This window comes from Danio rerio, chromosome 16 (genome assembly GCF_052040795.2).
Source record: "Danio rerio strain M-AB ecotype USA chromosome 16, GRCz13ab, whole genome shotgun sequence".
Taxonomy (NCBI): Eukaryota; Metazoa; Chordata; class Actinopteri; order Cypriniformes; family Danionidae; genus Danio; species Danio rerio.
The window spans coordinates 5,079,421-5,099,502 of NC_141036.1; the positions used below are offsets into that span (position 1 = coordinate 5,079,421).

The following is a 20,082-nucleotide window of genomic DNA, read 5'->3' on the forward strand; positions in this document are numbered from 1 at the left end:
TTGGTTACTTTGGGCTAAAACGAACCTTTCAGCTACTAAAGTGGAAGCGGCTTCCAGAAATGGTCAGATGTCCTCCAACATTAGGCACACTCAAATCAAGACTTGTTTAGATCTGGTTAGCTGTGAATTTACTGAATAAAAACTTTGCTACATCCAACAGATCACACGATTTTTGTCTTTCTCATTCATTTTAAATCGTTAAACACATTTTTATCTCTTTTCAGTCATTTTGCTGCTTTGTTGTTTATATTTCTTTTACTTATAGTGTGGTTATTTTGATTCTTTTAATCTTCTTGTTTAAGTAAAGCACTTCGAATTACTATTGTGTATGAAATGTGCTAAATAAATAATCTTGCCTTAAAACGTCTTGGATGATAAAAGAAAACGACCGCACCAGGGAATAGATGTAGAGAAATTTAGAGGTGTGTGTGATGCAATTTAATCACGATTTAATCATGTTTTATCACGATTATTGTTTGTCAGAATCGAAACAGAATTTTGATTTAATGAAAAAAATAAACACTGCCTTGGTTAATAGTATTGCAGTGAACGCGTAGCAAACTGGATTTTGTACATGCGTCGGTTACTAAGTGTTGACAGAGCATTATTTTATTTTGAAGTCGATTAAATTATTGGTAGGGACATTTCAGCAATTGGTAGATATTGGTGAGGACACGTTCCCTCCATCCATGCCAATTCTACGCCCTTGCGACAGCACTTTAGTTAGTCAATATTTTTCTGGAGAAGCTACATTTATATTGTACATATAGCAATAGTACTGGCTTAATTTGTTAAATGTATTAAATAAATTTGTTCTATTATACGTCAAATAAAAAGTAGTGTTTAAAAATCACCTTTGAAAATGTCATATATATATTTTTTTAATTTATTCTATTTTATTATATTTAACTTATGCTTCTCTTAAAATGTTACACAGCTCAATTTTGAATGGATCTAATCCATGTTCAGTGAAATTCGTTCAATGCAGAAAAAACAACAAGACAATACTGCTCAGTACTCTATGCAATCGACCAGTTATCGAAGTTTTCATATATATATATATATATATATATATATATATATATATATATATATATATATATATATATATATATATATCAGTATTTGGTTAATCCTATCAGTCCATCCTTATGAGTTTCTCTGTTCTGTTGAACACAAAATATTTAGAAAAATTTGGAAACTTGAAGCCACTGACATCCATATTTTGTGTTCAACAGAAGAAAGAAGCTCAAATAGGTTTAAAACAAATAGCAGAATTGTGGGTGAACTATCCTTTTAACATAGTCTGATCGAAAAAGACTGCATGTCACAGCAAACCTCTAGTTATACAAGTACTCATGCAAAGCTTCGTCCAGGATGGTCTTGGGTCACACATCGGAGTTGGGACTGAGGTTGGCCAGCCCCGGGTCTGAGTTGATCTCGTATCTGTAATGGTATCCCTCCATATGATCTCTGCATGCGTCACGGATATTGTACATCCATCTCTTGATCCCTTTCCTGTTAAGGTAAAGGACCAGAAGGAAGATGACCCCAATGAGGGCAAGAACGAGCCCCAAAAACACATACGAGGGCTCCAGAACACGATTCAGCTCATCCACATTGTCGCTCCAGCATGGGAGCTGTGAGTGCTCCAGGTGTACGAGTTGGACATGTTTGAGTTCTCTGGGACTAGCACAGGTCAGATTCAATCTGTCCGTCACAAAGTCTTGTTTCTCCAACCAAAACAACAAGTACTCAATGTCACAATCACAGCGCCAAGGGTTTCCTGCAAGTCTGACTCGCAAATTAGGGATTGAATAGAGCTCTGATAGAGTTTCATTGGACAGAGCTTTAAATGCATTGTCTCGTAAGTCCAACTCTTTCAGAGCTTTATTCTGAGATGTAACATTCCTGAAGGAAACAAGGGAGTTGTTCCTCAAATCCAAAAGAGACAGCTCGGATAAACCTGTGAAAATGCCCTCAGGTAGAAACACCAAGTCATTGTTGGACAAATCAAGGCGTGAAACCTTAGGAAGGCTGTGGTGGAAAAGACGTGCCAACACACCAATGTAGGAGTGATTGCGTAAGGATTTGCTGAAGTTCAGAACTTCAATCTTGTTGTCTTGATGTAAAGCCTCAATGCTGAAGTGTACAATCCTGTTGTCGCTCAGGTCAAGCAAGCGCAGGCTTGAAAAATTTTGAAACGCCATGGAGTCCAACTCCTGCAGCTGGTTTCCCGACACATAAAGGTGTGTTAAATGCACCAGAGGTCTGGGGAAAGATGCATTGCTCAGATTCAATATGCGGTTTCCATTGAGATTGAGTTTGGTGATGTTTTCTGGAAGTGGCTGTGGGACTGAAGTCAAGTTTTGGCTCTCGCAGTTCACTACAGTGGATTCGCACAAACACTGGGCAGGACATGTAGATAAAGATGAGCAGGAAGACGTCAGGAAGAGTAAAAGGCAGAGAGTCAGGTTACACATGCTCCTTTGTTTTGTCTGAAGTTGAAGCAAACGCAATAATCCAACATTCGACATTTTGACTCGATAGAAATCAAACGGCGGGGAAAAAAGTTCTCTTCAGAGATGAAAGGAACGAGCTCACGAGACAGTAAAATCACACATATTTCTTAGTTTCTTCCTTCGAGGTGTATTATAACTCCTTAGATGCCTTGCAACTTAGTAGAAAGGCGAAAAAATGTAACGAGCTTTTATAATATGCTCGTCAAAATCGCAAGTTGTAACTTCTTAATGGAGTCCTTCTGAAAACAAATATCTCTCTCCACGAGTTTCTTCAGAAGTAGTGCACAATGTTCTTATACAAAAACACCAGCTTGTTATTAAAGTTGCTGGTGGGTTAAAGAGAAACGGCGGATCCGCGAAGCTATAAAGGTGTTTTTCTCCGTGTTTTTGTGTTGTAATATTGGCGGCTCCTCATCTCCGTGTCCCGCTGCGTCTGCTAGCGCCGCTCGCCGTGAATGATTCTCCCCCGCCGCTCCCTGAATCCACGTTGAGCACAGCTCACTGGACTGTGCCATTACAGGCGCACGGGGGGAGTCCAGGACCACACACACACTTCATTTTTTTTTAGATGAATGCACATATAAATAATAATAATAAAAAAAAATCCAGCGTTTTTGTTTAAATATATTTTAAATTTGGCTATGAAACATATTTGTCTGGTAGTGATCATGCTCTCGATCTTTTTGTTTTAACTTTTGGTGTTACATTTTAAGTTTTTACAACTTTCATAAAAATAAGTCCCTAAAGACAATACCTAGACCTTTTCTTGCTGAAATTTCGTTCATTGCTGAATCTCCTAACTTATGAATAATAATAATAATAGTAATTATTATTATTATCATTGTTAATATTATTAATGATTAATATAATAATAAATATTATATTAAACAACCAATAACTGGGCTGCACCTTGTAGAACATCCGCTGTGTAAAACATATGCTGGATAAGTTGGCAGTTCATTCCGCTGTGGTGACCCTTGATGAATAAAGGGACCAAATGAAAATAAGGGAATGAATAATAATGTTTTTTAAAGTTTATAATATTTTTTCTTAATGATGGATGCTTTGTAAAGATTTTCTCTCTCTCTTTCCCAACTTGTGTTACTGTATTTTCTCTTCAATGCAGTTGTTATTTTTCTTAAAGGGATAGTTCAATAAAATACCCAACACGTTCTTTAAATTTAGGCCTATATTTTTCATTTGAACATTTTGTGTATATGTTAAATTTCTTTAGGTCCTTTAATATTCAAGTGTTTAATTTGCAAATAAGAAAATCAGTGACAATCTCTAATCATAAAAAATAAAAACGCGAGGAAATTAAACTATTTATTAATGTAGTTGGGTAATTTAGTTGTTGAGACATTTGATAAACACTGTAAGTGTCATATATAAATTGAATTAAAATTAAAAAATATTTTGTATCGTTAAAAAGTTTGAAAAATTAAAAGATGAAAACATACTAAAGTAAAGTTCACAGTTCTTTATGCAGCTGAAGTAATATATATGGAAAAAAATAAATAAAATAAAAAATATAATACATATAGTAAAGCATATGCCAGAATAATTTGGCCGTTCATTCTTCTTTGGGGAGTGAGTATTAGCTAAATAAATGTTATAACAAATAATAAATAAATTACAGTGTATATAATACATTTTTAAATATTAATAAAGCTATATTTTTCCGATAGTCTACAGAACCAACCATCATTATTCAATAACTTGCCTAATTGCCCCAACCTGCGTAGTTAAAAATATCTAGTCAAATATTATTTACTGTCATCATGGCAAAGATAAAATAAATCAGTTATTAGAAATGAGTTATTAAAACTATTATGTTTAGAAATGTGTTGAAGAAATCTTCTCTCCGTTAAACTGAAAACTGAATATATAGGCAGCACGGTGGCGCAGTGGGTCGCCTCACAGCAAGAAAGTCGCTGGTTCGAGCCTCGACTGGTTCAGTTGCTGTTTCTGTGTGGAGTTTGCATGTTCTCCCCATGTTGGTGTGGGTTTTCTCCAGGTGCTCTGGTTTTCCCCACAAGTCCAAAGACATGCATTATGGGTGAATTGGGTAGGCTAAAAATTGTCAGTACTGTTTGTGTGTGAATGAGAGTGTATGGGTGTTTCCCATTTATATGCTGGATATATTTTTTATATATTTTTTATATTTCCACTTATATGCTGGATAAGTTGGCTGTTTATTCCGCTGTGGTGACCCCAGATTTATAAAGGGACTAAGCCGAAAAGAAAATAAATGAATATATATATATATATATATATATATATATATATATATATATATATATATATATATATATATATATATATATATATATATATATATATATATATAATAACAATAAATAATAAAAGTGAAATAAAAAATTATGATTAATTTTAACATAGTTTTGTTGAATTAATAGTTTGGATAACCGACTTATATAATCTGATTCCATAATTTGTATTATTATGATATATAATCATTTGGTTATTTTATTCTAATAATTCAAGTGTTTTTTATTATCATTTTGCTTAATTTATTAATGCTGCTCATTTATTAATAATATTTATTTTATGTGGTTTTAATATTTTTTCTCCAAACATTTCTACTGGCGCCTAGCAGAACTTGGCCAACTGGGGTTCCTCGGATGGTGAAGATCTTTGATTTATCCTTCTAAACATACAAATGTGTGTGTTTTTGTAATTCTTCTGCATGCATGTAAACTATGTCTGCATGTTTGTACTGTCATTTTTATTTTTAATTGCAATTTTAGAACACAGAACATACAACAAATATAACAAAAAATATACTGACATCAAAACAAATACAATATAAAAAGAAAAGAAAAAAATACAATTATTCAAAGACAAAATTTAAGGCTTTAAAATAATTAAGTTATTTTTTGGTATTTTTTGTTTCTTTTATCGTGCATAGGTAGTGACCTATTTCTGTTTTAAAGTGAGTAAAATTAGTTTTTTTCACTGCCAATTTACATTTATGAATAAAAATGTTGCATATATAATGAGCAATGTTTGTTCTGTCATGTTACTTATGTCAAAGGTATGTCCCCTAAGCCCCGCCCTCATGCTTCTGACGCAAGAGACGGGACTCCCTTGCCAACTCTTCATGTCATTGAAAGTAGCATAAAGCGGAGTCTGTCAAATAAACCATTTAACGTATATCACAAATAATGAGAGATCCTCCATTAAAATAATCCGTATGTTTGTGTCGCAAGCTCAGGATATGGTTTTAAAGTATTTTCCTTGCTGTACCGTCCAACGCAAAATGACAATACAGTCTGCAGTGGAGCTGTCCAATAAAATGTCAGGATAAATGTTTTACGGGCCAATCAGAATTCGTTTTACTCTTGCATGCCTCAAATAGCTCTTACTTAACCGTCTAACTCTGCGGCAACATATTTAGCGTTATTGTAAAACACCAATATTCCGTTTAAAGATGTTTTACTGGATTTGCCGTAAAGATGGAAACACAAACAAGGCCCTTTCTTTCATCTAGCATCAGGTGAGTGAGCGATAGCAGCAGTAATTTAGCATAATTCAGTCCAATATGGTTCATACAATGATGATGTGTCAGTAACTCATATCGCACACTTCATGACCGATTCAACCATTTATTGTGTGAAATACTCGATCAGCTCGTGTTTTAGTGGATTATGTGATTTCCCGGTGTACATCACAGTGTTTGTTTTGGTTTGTATTTATTGTTGTCCGGGACTGACGTCGAGTGAGTCAGAAATTAGCATTTTCCAAATGTTTAACGGTTAAATCATACATATAAATAAAATATTAAAGTGTGCATTTACGATCGTATAATTAATGCTTATTACTATCCTGAATGCTGTAAAACCGAGGCTGAAGCCATATTTAGCTGTTGGAGGAGGTATTTGTTAGGTGTCAAACTACATCAGCTCTCTCACACTTGACAATGATCACTGTGTTTTTAGCTGTTAGCTATGTGTGCTTTTTAATACCATGTCCATTGATAGTTTTGGTAACACTTTAGTTTAGGTCACAACTCATGCTATTAACTACTGGCTTATTACCTGCCTATTATTAAGACATAAACTGTCTTTAGTAGTTATAAAGGTAAAGATAGTTTTATATTGGGATATTCAGATATTCTCCTAAATAATATAGTTTCAGAGAAGTATTCTCTGCAAATTCTAAATAGGGAAATCATATTAGCAGCAAATGACTATGAAAGTACAACATTGTTCAGTCAATTAAATAGTGTTAATGTTGTTTGGAAGTCATACTTGCATGCTAATTCAGATCGAATATTCAAAGTACTATGGTAAACAATAGAGAAACTGCTAAAAGAACGAAAGTGCGAATAAAAAAAGCAACTTTACCTCTATCTTATTCTGCATCCTTAATCCTGCCCAAAAGCTAAACACAACTGCTACCTTACTACTATCTATTAATAAACAGGTTATTAGTGGTTTATTAAGCTAGTTGTGTTAGTTAATGGTTTGTTAATACTGGGAATTGTGACCTAAACTAAAGTGTTACCATAGTTTTTTTATGAAACGTTTATGTAACGTTATTTGCATTACACCTCACTACGAAATTGTATTATTCTTGCCATTATGTGTTTTAAATTGAGGTAAAGTTGGCTTTATATTCGCACATTATAACTTTCTCCTTGATAATGTAATTTCAGAAAAGTATTACTGGCAAATTCTAAATAGGGAAATTATATTAGCAGCAAATGACTATGAAAGTACAACATTGTTCACCGTCAATTAGTTTGGAAGTCAAACTTGCATGTTAATTCCGATCGAATATTCAAAGTACCATGGTAAAAAATAGAGAGACTGCTAAATGAACGAAAGTGCGAATATAAAACCCACTTTACCTCCATATGCATCCTTAATCCTGTCCAAAAGCTAAACACAACTGCTACCGTACTATCTAATAATAAACAGTTAATTAGTGGTTTATTAAGCTAGTTGTGTTAGTTAATGGTTTGTTAATACTGGGAATTGTGACCTAAACTAAAGTGTTACCATAGTTTTTTTTTTATGAAACATTTATGTAACGTTGTTTGCATTACACCTCACTATGAAATTGTATTATTCTTGCCATTATGTGTTTAAAATTGAGGTAAAGTTGGCTTTATATTCGCACATTAGAACTTTCTCCTTGATAATGTAATTTCAGAAAAGCATTACTTGCAAATTCTAAATAGTGAGATCATATTAGCAGACATGACTGTCTAAGTTTGACACTGTTTACTGTCAATTAAATAGTTCTAATGTTGTTTTGAAGTCATAATTAAGTGCGATTTCAGACCCAATATTCAAATTAGCGTGGTAAACAATATAGGGAATGTTAAAATTAATAAATGTGTGAATATAAAACCATTGTCAATGTCAAACTACCTCTGCTTTTTTACATTTGTCTATGATGGCTGTGTTATTAGCTGTTAGCTATGTGTGATTGGAAATTGTATTATACTTGCCATTATTTTTTTAAAATTAGGTAAAGTTGGCTTTATATTCAGACATTAGGACTTTCTCCTTGATAATATAATTTCAGAAAAGTATTACTTGCAAATTCTAACTAGGGAATCCATATTAGTAGCTGATGACTATCAAAGTACGACACTGTTTACTGTCAATTAAATAGTGCTGATGATTTGAAGTCATACTTTAATAACATTTCAGACCCAATATTCAAATTATCGTGGTAAACAATATAGGGAATGTTAAATTTAATGAATGTGCAAATTATTATTAAATTATTATTCCTGACATCTTTTGTTTTCATTGAGGTAAAGTTGGTTTTCTATTCGCACATTAGGACTTTCACCTTGATAATGTAACTTCAAAAAAGTATTATTTGCAAATTCTAAATGGGGAAATCATAGTAGTCGATGACTAATATCTGTTTTCTTTCTTTTTAGGGACCTTTTGCAATTATGGAGGCCTAAATGTTGAATAGATTTGGGGGGAAGGAGTCTTTCCCCTCAAAGTTGGTGGACTATTTGAATGGACTATAAAGAACTGAAGGATTTGCCTTTTGTAAAATACAACACACATTAGAAGTTAACTTATTTTTGAGTCAACTGGAATATATTTATAAGATTTTGTACAGATTTGTTTTGTATTTCCTTTGATGCTGACGATAGTTCCAAATGTGTTGTGGAATGTGTGGCTGATATGGTGGACTGAGATGAGCTAGATCTTCAGTCTGGGGCCGCTAGGGTGCCGTGGAACCTCAACACATGCACAATTCTAGCGCCCCAAATTCACCAATCCATAACACATTCAGTATATTTTTTTATTATTGCTATTATTTAAAATTTCTTTCCATTGTAGTTGTTTCAGGGAAATAATTGCTTGGTAAGTCTGAGAAGTTTAACCATTAAGCAAATATTGTGTGGGGTTTGGGTTACGTTTTGGGTTTTAGTTTTGCGGGTGGGAAGCAAAAATGAATCTGGGAACTCCAGATTGCACACCGAAGTGCCGTTCTGAAAGGCACGCGGATGAAGTGATCTCAGCTTTGACCAGCGGTTCAGAGGCCTGTCTGCGGGCCTTCCTGTCTGTCCACTGTCACAATTCGGCTACTCTGCGGGATGAGTTCGGACGCACAGCTCTCCACCTCGCAGCCTCCATGGGAAAGCGGGAACTGCTTCAGTGGCTTCTGGACTGTAAACATGCTGACCTGTTGGCGAAGGACAAGGAGTCTGGCTGGACTGCACTGCATCGCAGCGCCTTCTACGGGCAAATTCACTGCCTCATAACCCTCATCAAGGTGAGAGCTGATGTCGATACAGTATAGACCACTTCAATGTGGCAATTGTCACTGGCCCACGAACATTTCCTGTTTGTTGTCAAACTAACCAACACGAAATAGGTTAGGACCATTGTTTTTTGTTTACATCCCTCAAAATGGTCTTAGGAAGAAATTATTTAATTCAGATATACATTAGAGCAGTCTTTCCCAACGCTGTTCCTGGAGAAACACCAATAGTACATATTTTGGATGTCTCCCTTCCTTAACTTCAGGTTTTGGAGTCTTGTTATGTTTTAATGAGTTGATTTCAGGTGTATTTGATTAGGGAGAGGTTGAAAATGTGTACTGTTGGTGTGCAGGGTTGGGTAACACTCATAGTCTGTAAAATATACAGTCTATGAGTGTTACACAACCCTTTCTCCATAAGACTTTCTCCAGAAGAAAAAATATTATCAGACATATTGTGAAAATTTTCTTGCTCTGTTAAACATTATTTGGGAAATAATTAAAATAGAAGAAAAATTCAAAGGGGGTCTAATAATTCTGACTTCAGCTTTGTATGTAATTGTCTGTATTGCAGCCTTTTTTGACGTAGTGACGTCACCCATAGGTTTCTGAAGAGCGCAAAAGAAGCCACAAGTAGGCGCGGCCAACCATTATTAGACCCCCTGTTTAATTCTTTCCCCAATTTTTGTTTAACGGAGAGAAGATTTTTTTAACACATTTGTAATCATAATAGTTTTAATAACTCAACTCTAATAACGATTTATTTCGTCTTTGCCATGATGACAGTACATAATATTTTACTAGATATTTTTCAAGACACTTCTATACAGCTTAAAGTGACATTTAAAGGCTAAACTAGGTTAATTTTATTAACTAGGCAGATTAGGGTAAATAGGCAAGTTATTATATAGCGATGGTTTGTTCTGTAGACAGAAAAAAAAGCTGAAAGGGGCTAATAATTTTGTCCTTTAAATGGTTTAAAAAATTCAAAACTGCTTTTATTCTATTAAGACTTTCTCCAGAAGAAAAAATATTATCAGACATATTGTGAAAAGTTTCTTGCTCTGTTAAACGTTATTTGGGAAATAATTAAAAAAGAAGAAAAATTCAAAGGGGGTCTAATAATTCTGACTTCAGCTTTATATGGAATTGTCTGTATTGCTGCCTTTTTTGATTTATTTTTATTTTTTTGCAATTAGTTTAATGACGTTGTAAACAATCAACAGTCTTCATGATAATGAAAATTTTGAAACTGTGATACTAACCATCAACAAGTTGACAGTAGTTTACCTTAAACCACTAATATACTAATTAATTAAGTTAAATGACACAAGCACACAAATTTATATCACAGTTGGTTTTGTTGCTGTTACAGAGTGAGAAATTGCACACTTCACCATTTAAAGATCCCGTGAAGTGCTTTGAAATGTAAATTTTTTTAATTTGATGTTTGACAATCTCTACTGAAAAACGTAGAGAGGGCGGGATATAGAGTAGCTCCTCCCCTTTAAAAAAACATCTATTAGCGTTTTGTTTTATCATATGAAAAGTAAATGAACAGCGTATAAAAAGAGGCGGGGGATGTCAGACACTAGAGAGCATTTGATTGGTCAAGATTTGATGAGAAACTGAAATATGAGGTGACGTGAAATAAACCATTGATCCATTTAGCCGGAAGTGGCAAGCTACAAGTTTTACATGTTTATATTTTCTAAATGCAAATTTGTGTGATTGTTTTGTACCACACTAGCTTACAAATATACTTGAAGACTAACATACTGATACTAACATCTAAATAATGTTACTTTAATTTCATTGGACCTTTAAAACAAATTACAAAAATGTTCATTTTCCATTCAAAGCTGGTGGATTTTTGGAAGTTTTATATCACATATGTGGCATGAAAGTCAGCACGAAAATGAACTTGACTCTCTATTGTCATGCATATCTGAATGAAAAGGTCTTAAAATGCAGGTTGGGAATTGATTTTGTTCATGGAGTATGGACGCAATGAGTAAATAATGTTAATTGGCCTCCTGGCTGATATATTTGAGAGCCACTGCAGGTTTTAAAACGCATTGAACTGTGGAACGGGAATCACCAGGGCTGCTTTATATTCTTCATCCATTCCATTGGTTTATTGGCTTGCATGGTTGTCTTTGATTCAAATGTGTTTGGGTCATACTTTAGAAAGGCTTCTGTTTGAATTTATTTGTTTAAAGTCATTACATTTGAAGGACTCCAGTGCATTAATTGTAATCTTTACACTTTTTATTATACTGTTATTCAAACCACTACCAGTTTTTCAACAAACAATATTTAATCTTTTTAAATGTAATTAAATGTAATATATTAAATGTTTGCTTTTCAGCGTGGAGGATCGCTGTCCATGCAGGATAAGGAGGGTCTTTCTGTGCTGGACCTGACCATGAAGGACCGTCCAGCGCATGTTGTGTATCAAAACACTGGTAATTAAATTGGTTCCATTTCCTCACTACTATTCATTTTACTGTACCAACTCTCATTTATAACATTGTTCGCTTTAAGATATTTTTTTCATTTTTGTCAGTCTTCCTCTTCAATATCAGTGTTATAAAAAACTTTTGAGAAGTATCTATTGTTTTCATGTAGTAAAAGCATAGTAAGACTTTACATTAAGGTTAAGGCATTAGTAAATATGGATTACCACATCTGTTAACCATTACTCAATCTATATTTATGTTAACTAAACATATATTAGCATGTTATTTAATATATATATAAAGGGGACCTATTATGCAAAAATCACATATAAGAGGATTAGGGTGCTTTCACACTATCACTTTTGGTCCGCACCCGGGTTCATTTGACGTCATAGTACAGTATGTTTAGCTAGTGTGTGAACGTCTGCAGAAACACTTTGGCCCCGTTTACACTAGTGCATTTTAGTTCTAAAACGGCGTTTAAGATCATAAACGATCCGCGTCCACACTAGCTTTTCACCTAGCGTCTCTGAACATATCTCCGTCCACACTACGCCACCAAAAACGTATATCACGTGACCATTCGCGCACTCTGGGCATGCGCGTTCTAGTATAAAAAAAAAGGCATTTGGTTACTGTTAGTCAACTACCGCCGGTTGAACATTAAACACGATGGCAAAGAAAGCGAGGTCGAGTTGTTACTAAACGTAACAAATGAATAATTGCACAATGACGCCTAAAACAGACAATAGTGCAAACAACGCTCCCATTTCTGTGCCCATGTTGTTGTTTACAGTACTGTCTTCCGGTAGCGTTAAAGCCATGTGTTATAGGCATGTGATAGGGGCTTGACGAATAAGGGAAGGATACGCAATGACACAAAAGCCCCAATCAGGTAGCGAATCTCAGCAGCCCCGCCTCAGTATTCAGATGTCTCCGTTTTTCCTCATCCACACTGAGACAGAGCAGCAGCGTTTCAGAATGAAAACAGGCTCTCCAGCGTTTTCAAAACGCTCCGTTTCGGCGCTCGAGAACTCCGGCGTATTGTGGACGAATAGCGTAACCGTCGCAAAACTTATTCGTTTTCAAACTAAACGCATTAGTGTAAACAAGGCCTTTGATTCACATTCTCCCTTTGTGTGTGTTATCAGAAGGGAAAAGCCCCGCCCATCAATAATAATTTCTCTCTCTTTAGCATTGACGGCCCTAAGTGAGAAGCAGCCGTCCGCCAATAGAATTTTGAATCTGCTGCTATGGTACCACTTGGACATTTATAGCTCCACCCTTTTCAAAAGAGAGGGCTGGGAATACAATCTCATTTAAATTTAAAGTGACAGTCACCAAAAACGGCACAATAGGATTAAAGCCTAAAATGGAGCAGTTTCAAAGAGTTATAAAACATTATCTTTGCGGTATTTTGAGCTGAAACTTCACTACACGTGGTAGGAGCGTCAGAGACTTGTTTTGCATCTTGTAAAAGAGGGCATAAAAGGTTCCCTTAAATGTTAACTAACTCATATTTGAAAGTATCTCTTTACATTTGTTAATTGATAGGTCATGTTTTCTAAAGCATTAACTCGTGTATTAGACACTAAATATGTAATGTTAATGTGAACTCAAATATAGTACGTTTTGGTAACTGTTTATATGTATAAGTATTTGGCAGTCCTTCATCACTCTTATTTATTGAGTGGAAAAAAACAGCATGCAAGTTATTTAAATAAAATATGTTAAATATGTTTACTTAAATCAATACTTGTCACAGGTCAGGTTTCTCTATGTTTATAAGTTCTTCAAAGTGTAATACTTTGATGAACTGTAGTGTAATACTTCCAAAGAAGCATGATTATCTCCTTATCTCATAGTAAAATCTTAGTTTGCTAGACATTTATTCATCCTTTTTGAGTTGTTTAAATGGTGTAAATCTGAAGACTGATGAAGACCCTAATAGTGTATATACCACGAGACTTTAAAAGCTTAATGGTGCTATTGACCTTAATCTTCGAGTATGAGCAGATGCAGCCATTTGAATCTTTTTGGCTCAAGACTTCGTTCGCTTCTATTCATTTTTAGATGTTAAAAACAGCTCGTTATGCTGCTTTGTTGCAAATTGATATATATTTTTAATCATATTATTCTCCTTTTTATCTATAGTCATGAACACACTTGTTTGTAGAGCAAGTAGTTTGACCGTTTTCTGCCGTTTATTATTCCTAGTCATTTCCCCCATAAGTTTTAAAACAATTGCAAAAACAAGCGCACTTCCACATTGCAGAATAAGATCAATAAATTGGGCTACTAATAAAGTGGAGGCTTGCACTCAGAAACAAATGGCAGATGAACAAATGGATCATAGTTAGGCTTTATTGATTTTAGTCTTCTGTCGGATCTCATTCCAGACCCTACTGAAGTGTACACTTGGGGGAACAACACCAATTTCAGCTTGGGACATGGAAACCAGGAGAGCAGACAGCATCCTGAGATCGTGGATCTGTTTTCAAGATCTGGAATCTATGTGAAGCAGGTAAATATTAAGGTTTATAGTGTCTTTAAGGTTAATCATGTTCAATATTTATTATGTTCATATCATCTTTTTTTGCACAAGACATCTTAATTTCAAGCAAAATGTGGTTTGAACTGTAAGGATCAAAAAATAAATCAATATTTATTTATTTTTTACATTTTTAAAGTGACAACAAAGTAATTAAAAATTTTAATTAATAATAAAGGATTTAAAGTGTTCAGTTAATCAGTGTTTGGTTTCAGGTTATATTGTGCAGTCCTATTGTTTGTAAGAGCTCAACAGTGCTTACTGATGTAGATAATACCTTCCTTTGGAGTGGACTTTGTAACTTGGCAGATCTTTTTCATGCTCAGTATCGGCGCATTAAATTAAGTTGCTCATTCAGGCTGAAGTTTAATTTAGTTTAATATCCATTTTGTCTGCTGGCTTTTGCCTTTAGATGTTTTCAGCAGTGATAATATGGACACTCTTAAACTTGTAGTCCTTCTGTTGGAAACTCAGAAGCAAGGAGAAGACTTTAAGGTATCTTCAAGCAGGATTCTTTATTCAGAACTTGCTGATGACATCCAAGTCTAACTTGGGTGGAACGTGCTTTTTGTGTTATGCTGTGTTCACACCAGATGCGGAACGCGCAGATAAATCGCGCTATTCGCACGTAAATAGCCGCGTGAACATTTGAGTTTACTCGCTTCATTCGCGCGCCAAATCCGCTTCATTCACGCGTCAAAATCACTTCAGAACAAACGCAGATTCGCGTGATGGGCAGGGCTTCTGTCTGCCCGGTGACTCTAGCTTCATTGCTAAATGGCTGACATGGATTTTATGCAGAAAATAACAGTGTTTATGTGCTTTATGAAGACTGAAAAACAGCGTCGATACGTTTAGGGTCGTGTCTGAGTCCACTTCATTCTTTCAGAGGTGCATCCAGCTCTGTGAGCTCATAAACTCCTCCAGAAACTGAACCTGGCTGACGGAGGCTTTCAGCGGTGCTTCTGACTGAGCCCAGCCCAGTTTAATGAACTTCTTGTCGGTGTCGGCTGGAGTATTTCCCCTGGGGCACCCACAAAAGGCGATAAATCACAATCACGCCCCCACAAGAGCAAGCTCCTGATTGGTTAACGCGGCGCGAATGTCAGCTGAAGTTCAGATTTTCGAACTTGAGTGATTTGATGCGTTAAGCGCATCAAACCCGCAAAACGCTCAATCCGCGCGTATTGTGCCATTCACGCGTATCGATCCATTCACACCGCGCAATTCGCGTCATTTGTGCGTGTTGCGCCACAGAATGTCTATTCACGCGTTTGCATTGACTTAACATGTAAATTACTTGCGCTTGATGCGCGTTCCGCGTCTGGTGTGAACGCAGCATTAGGAGGAATCTTTTTGAATCATTTTCTAATGGCTGCAAATGTCTTGAACATTTGTTATGTGCCCTGCGTGGCTTTCATTTAACTGGCTGCTGTGCCTCGTGCTTTTGCCATTGCGCTCTGTGCGCCTGTATTAAAAAAAAAAAAGCCAACTCTAAAGCAGAAAAAGCGTGCTATGTCTGCTGCATCCATTTTCATTGTCCAATCAAATGAAAGCAGAGGCGGAATTTCCATTGAGGTGACAGCAGTGTTTGTCTTGTCAAGATAAGTGGTTGCCTATGGTAACAAATTCCCACCTTAAATACTGTGGTCGCAAATAGACAAAAAATGGGCGTAAATCAAAATATTGACATTGTGTATAAAATTATAATGCATTGGTCCTTAATCGTGGATCAATTGTTACCGGCCTGCACAAGATATCATTAATTACGTCCATTTTATTTATTATGCGAGTCATTTTGAAAAATGACCATATTCTCTCACTTACATCTCGGTCACTTGAGCGCCCAAATGTAACCCATAAGCAGCAAAATGAGTAATAAACAGACGTCTTTAGAAAGTTTCTTTGCTAGGGGGAAAAGGCCCAGTAAAGGACCCACGAACTGCCCAGGAATGGATCCGCAACGCATTTGTCAACAAATCAGGTGAATCCACCTGTTCAGGAAGATCAGCTGATGGAGATAGCAAATGACAGCGGCCTTTTAGGGGCCGTTCACATATCACGTCTTTACTAGGCTTCGCACAAGTTCGTTGTGGAGGTGACGCTCTAACACTTTTCAGACCAGACACAACCAGTTGAATGAATCCTGCGAGTGCACTGCGAGTCACGTGACAAGAATTGACTGATCAGCTTTAGCTTATATAGAATATATACATTTTGGTAGACTAATCCGCTCAGACAAACTCAAAACACCCAAACACTGCACTGCTTTATCCTTTCCATATATAAAAAAATGGAAAAACTATTTTGTCTTAACGTGTTTTTATTTTTGATTCGCGTTCATTATGGCCTCGTTGTTTCTTAGGGTGCTTTCACACCTGTGAATCGATTCAGTTGTTCCGAAACAGAGATTACAATTGTTACATTGTTGCTCTTGGAGCGGTTCGCTTTCACACTGCAAAGTTTCTAATCGGACCAAAAGAGCTAAAACAAGTCACGTGCGAGTAAACTCTCCTCACATTGGTCAGAGTGTCAGGGTTTATTTTGCAGAGTCCCGCTCAGCTGTCAGGAGAGGTGGTGGTTTGGTGGTGATTGACAAGGTTTGCGCGCGTGCGACATGTCTGAGGAGAGACTTGGTGGGGAGGGATGAGAAGGGTGCGCGACGATGCCTTTTTGAGGACTGCGAGGGAGACGCGAGATTAGCGGGAGATCATCACTCATTTGCGGGCATCCGGAGACTCGCAAAACTTCCCGCCTTACTCATAATTCTCTTTTCATATAGTCGTATGCCTATATTACATATTCATAAAACACTGTGATATAACCGCGCTTGGATCGGATCGCTTACTCACTGCAATCGAACCGCTCCAGGGTTCGTTTCAATCGAGGGGAATGGCGCGGAACAGAGCGCGATTGCCCTGTTCACATATGCCAAACGAACCGCGTTAACTGGGCAAACGAGACATGTTCGGAAACAAAAGTGTAGGTGTGAAAGCACCCTTAATCTGCGTTTAGTTTCTGGTTTTGCATGTTATTATTTTCCACGTGATGTCAATATTTTGATTTATACACACTATTTTTTTTCGCAACCACAATACTTTAGGCGGGAATTTGATCCCATAGTTGCTTAGCGACATAAAAAGCACAGTGCTCTTTTTTTTTTTTTTTCTTGTCAACAAAAAAGGCAGCATTGCTAGGCAGCAACTCAATCAGCTGCCTATTGTGCACGAGCACTACTGGACAATGAAAATAGAAGTGTCTAGAATTGCATGCTTTTTCTGCTCAAACTTTTTTTTCAGATGCTCAGAGCGTAATTCAAAAAACGTGTGGTGCAGCAGCAGGCGGTTACCTGAGGCACGCAGCGTGCAAAACACTCATCGCCATTAGAAAACCTTTTTAAAAAGTGCCTTTGATTGTGAAAAGTTTGTTTGAAGTGATCGGCCACGAGATGCGAGGCATTATTAAGCGTAATGCGTCCGTCCAGAGATTGTTTACTTGAAAAACAATAGAAAATTAGCACGTTCTGTGTAAACCACCCCTTACACTGTAATTATACACTTGTTAAGGGGCTGTGCTTAAAGGTGGAGACAGAATTAGCATGAACATTTGAACAAAGAATGTAAAAAAAAAAAATAAAAAGATGAAAGGCTCTTGTATGGACTGATGTTTCACCCACACTGATCTAATCACCAAAATTTATTCCATCAGACATTTGCATTATCACAGATTTACACTTAGGAGTGTTGCACTGACAACATCTCCACTTGAAAGTTAGCAGGGGAACTAATAAAACTCTAAAGACAGTCACAGTGACCTGACTCATTCAACATAAAAATGGAGGAAAAACAGGCCAAGCAAAAAAAATAATAATGAATTAACTTAATGAATGTACCATGCTTGCAGTATTAAAAAACCACCAGCTATTTTTACATTTTATTTCTCCACTTCTGCTGATGAGGCATTTAGCGTTTTGAAATCTTCCCCTGCATTCCCCATGGTGCGTTCAGTCTAGCAGGGCCTAAATCTCCCCAGGGTTGTGTGTGACAACAAGAGGACGGTAAAAAAAAAAAAACAGAGGACTTGCTGGTGTTGTCTTGATAACAGGCTCCTCACTGGGACCTGCTTAAAAACAAACATCTCAAAGGGTCTTTGCAAACCACCTGAGGAAACTTAGACCTCTTTGTTTCCCTGTAAATTGCTCTTGAAAATGAATTCCCTCAAGGATGAAAATGACCTTCCTGCTGTTGAAGAGACTCTCTTTGTGCTGGACCTTGCACATGTTGCAGATGTCACTCCTCTTTTTCACCAAGGACTTTCCAGTGCTGGTTTGAAGCCAAATTTTTGTCTTTCAACACCCAAAGCACTAGCTTTGAACCTAGAAGAGTGGTTCTCAGAGGGTTAGTTCACCCATTTCTCACCCTTCACTATTTTTTTTTTTTGGTCTGTTGAACACTAAATATATTTTGAAAATTCTGGTATTCATTGTCCTGCATGGTAATTGTTTATGTCTATGGAAGTCAATGGTTGCCAGCAACCAGCATTCTTCAGAATGGCAGTTCGTAATATGCTTTCTTCAGCATTTATGCGTCCTTGTGTTCTCGTGTAACGTCATCAACCGATAAAGTTCAGTTCCAAAACTCAAGACTGGAAGAACGAAGGGCGCTTGAAAGTTACCGAATGCGTTCTTGATATTGAGGATGCAGACTTGAACGCAAAATTAGCTTTATAAGTCTCAGAAGTAATTTCGGCTGAATAAAGGAGGTGGGAAGCGCAGCATTTTATATACAGTAGATTTGTTATATATATATATATATATACTTTTTTGTCTCAGGAGTTTCACTAAATGAGACTTAATCGTAATAGAGGCCTAAATGCATTAAGGGTGTTAATTTGCTGAAATTCATATAAAATTTATATTTATATTGTGCAAAGTATATTTGTAAGGTTTTTATGCATAGTATATTTTGTGAAAAGGGGGGGAAAACAATAAATCAGGTATGAATGCTGTAATGTTTAAATAATTTTCTGTTAAAAATACATGATCATGTGACCACCAGGCAGTGTTAATTTCATTGCTGAAAAAAGTTCATCAAAATTTTTGTGACAAACCAGTTTCAACATCAACAGCAACAAAAAAACTATACAATAAAAAACTAAATAAAAATTAAGTGATGACGACAACTATAATAAAAATATACTAATATTTTTGTTGACATAAAAACAACACAAGAATGTGATTGAGGAATGTGTTATATGTTGCATATTATCATTTACCAGTCAAATATCATTACTTATTTAATCAGTGCTATAGCTGAGCACCAACTACTGTTATACCAATTACAAGAGTAAAGATTGGTAGACTGACATTGCAAAGTGGACTTTAAATATTTTAAGCCCATTCAAAGATTTAATGGCTTGAAACTGTTCAACAGACTGGTTAAAAAGACTTCTTACCATGTTACAATAAGGGATTTGCTAAATATTTGCACACTCCTGCATTTTCAGTATGGCCACTGTTTTAAAATGTGGATTGATTGCCGACACATAATTTTACATATTACTTATGATATAAATAAACAATGCATATTTCATTTTTGGTCTTCAATGAAAGGGCTTTATTTTAATAATACAGTTTTATACAATTTTAAATTAGAATATTTTATATAAATAAATGTATACAATGTTTTAATAAAATTACATTTAAAGTTAACCAAATATATTTTAGTCAACTAAATCTAGAATAAATTTAGTCGACTAAAATCTTATGAAATTAAGTCGACTA

General features: G+C 35.9%; 2 protein-coding genes across 5 annotated transcripts in view; one reads left to right on the forward strand and one right to left on the reverse strand.

The window, feature by feature from the left end:
- Nucleotides 1-343: 343 nt before the first annotated feature.
- Nucleotides 344-2,979, reverse strand: tpbg (trophoblast glycoprotein). Its single transcript, NM_001252462.2, is given in 2 exon segments — nucleotides 344-1,087; nucleotides 1,120-2,979. A coding segment is annotated over 1 exon segment (1,149 nt). The 5' UTR covers nucleotides 2,538-2,979; the 3' UTR covers nucleotides 344-1,087; nucleotides 1,120-1,388.
- A 2,907-nt stretch (nucleotides 2,980-5,886) lies between these two features.
- The window catches only part of ibtk (inhibitor of Bruton agammaglobulinemia tyrosine kinase), a 62,373-nt gene continuing 48,177 nt past the window's right edge, over nucleotides 5,887-20,082 (forward strand). For all 4 annotated transcript variants that reach the window (XR_015510837.1, XR_015510838.1, XR_015510839.1 and 1 more), the window contains exons 1-4: nucleotides 5,887-6,042; nucleotides 8,449-9,299; nucleotides 11,659-11,755; nucleotides 14,149-14,273. Coding sequence is in view for 1 of the 4 variants with exons in the window: in XM_087286456.1 (XP_087142582.1) it covers nucleotides 8,976-9,299; nucleotides 11,659-11,755; nucleotides 14,149-14,273 (546 nt within the window). In the remaining 3 variants the exon portion in view is untranslated. The remainder of the gene's footprint in view (nucleotides 6,043-8,448; nucleotides 9,300-11,658; nucleotides 11,756-14,148; nucleotides 14,274-20,082) is intronic.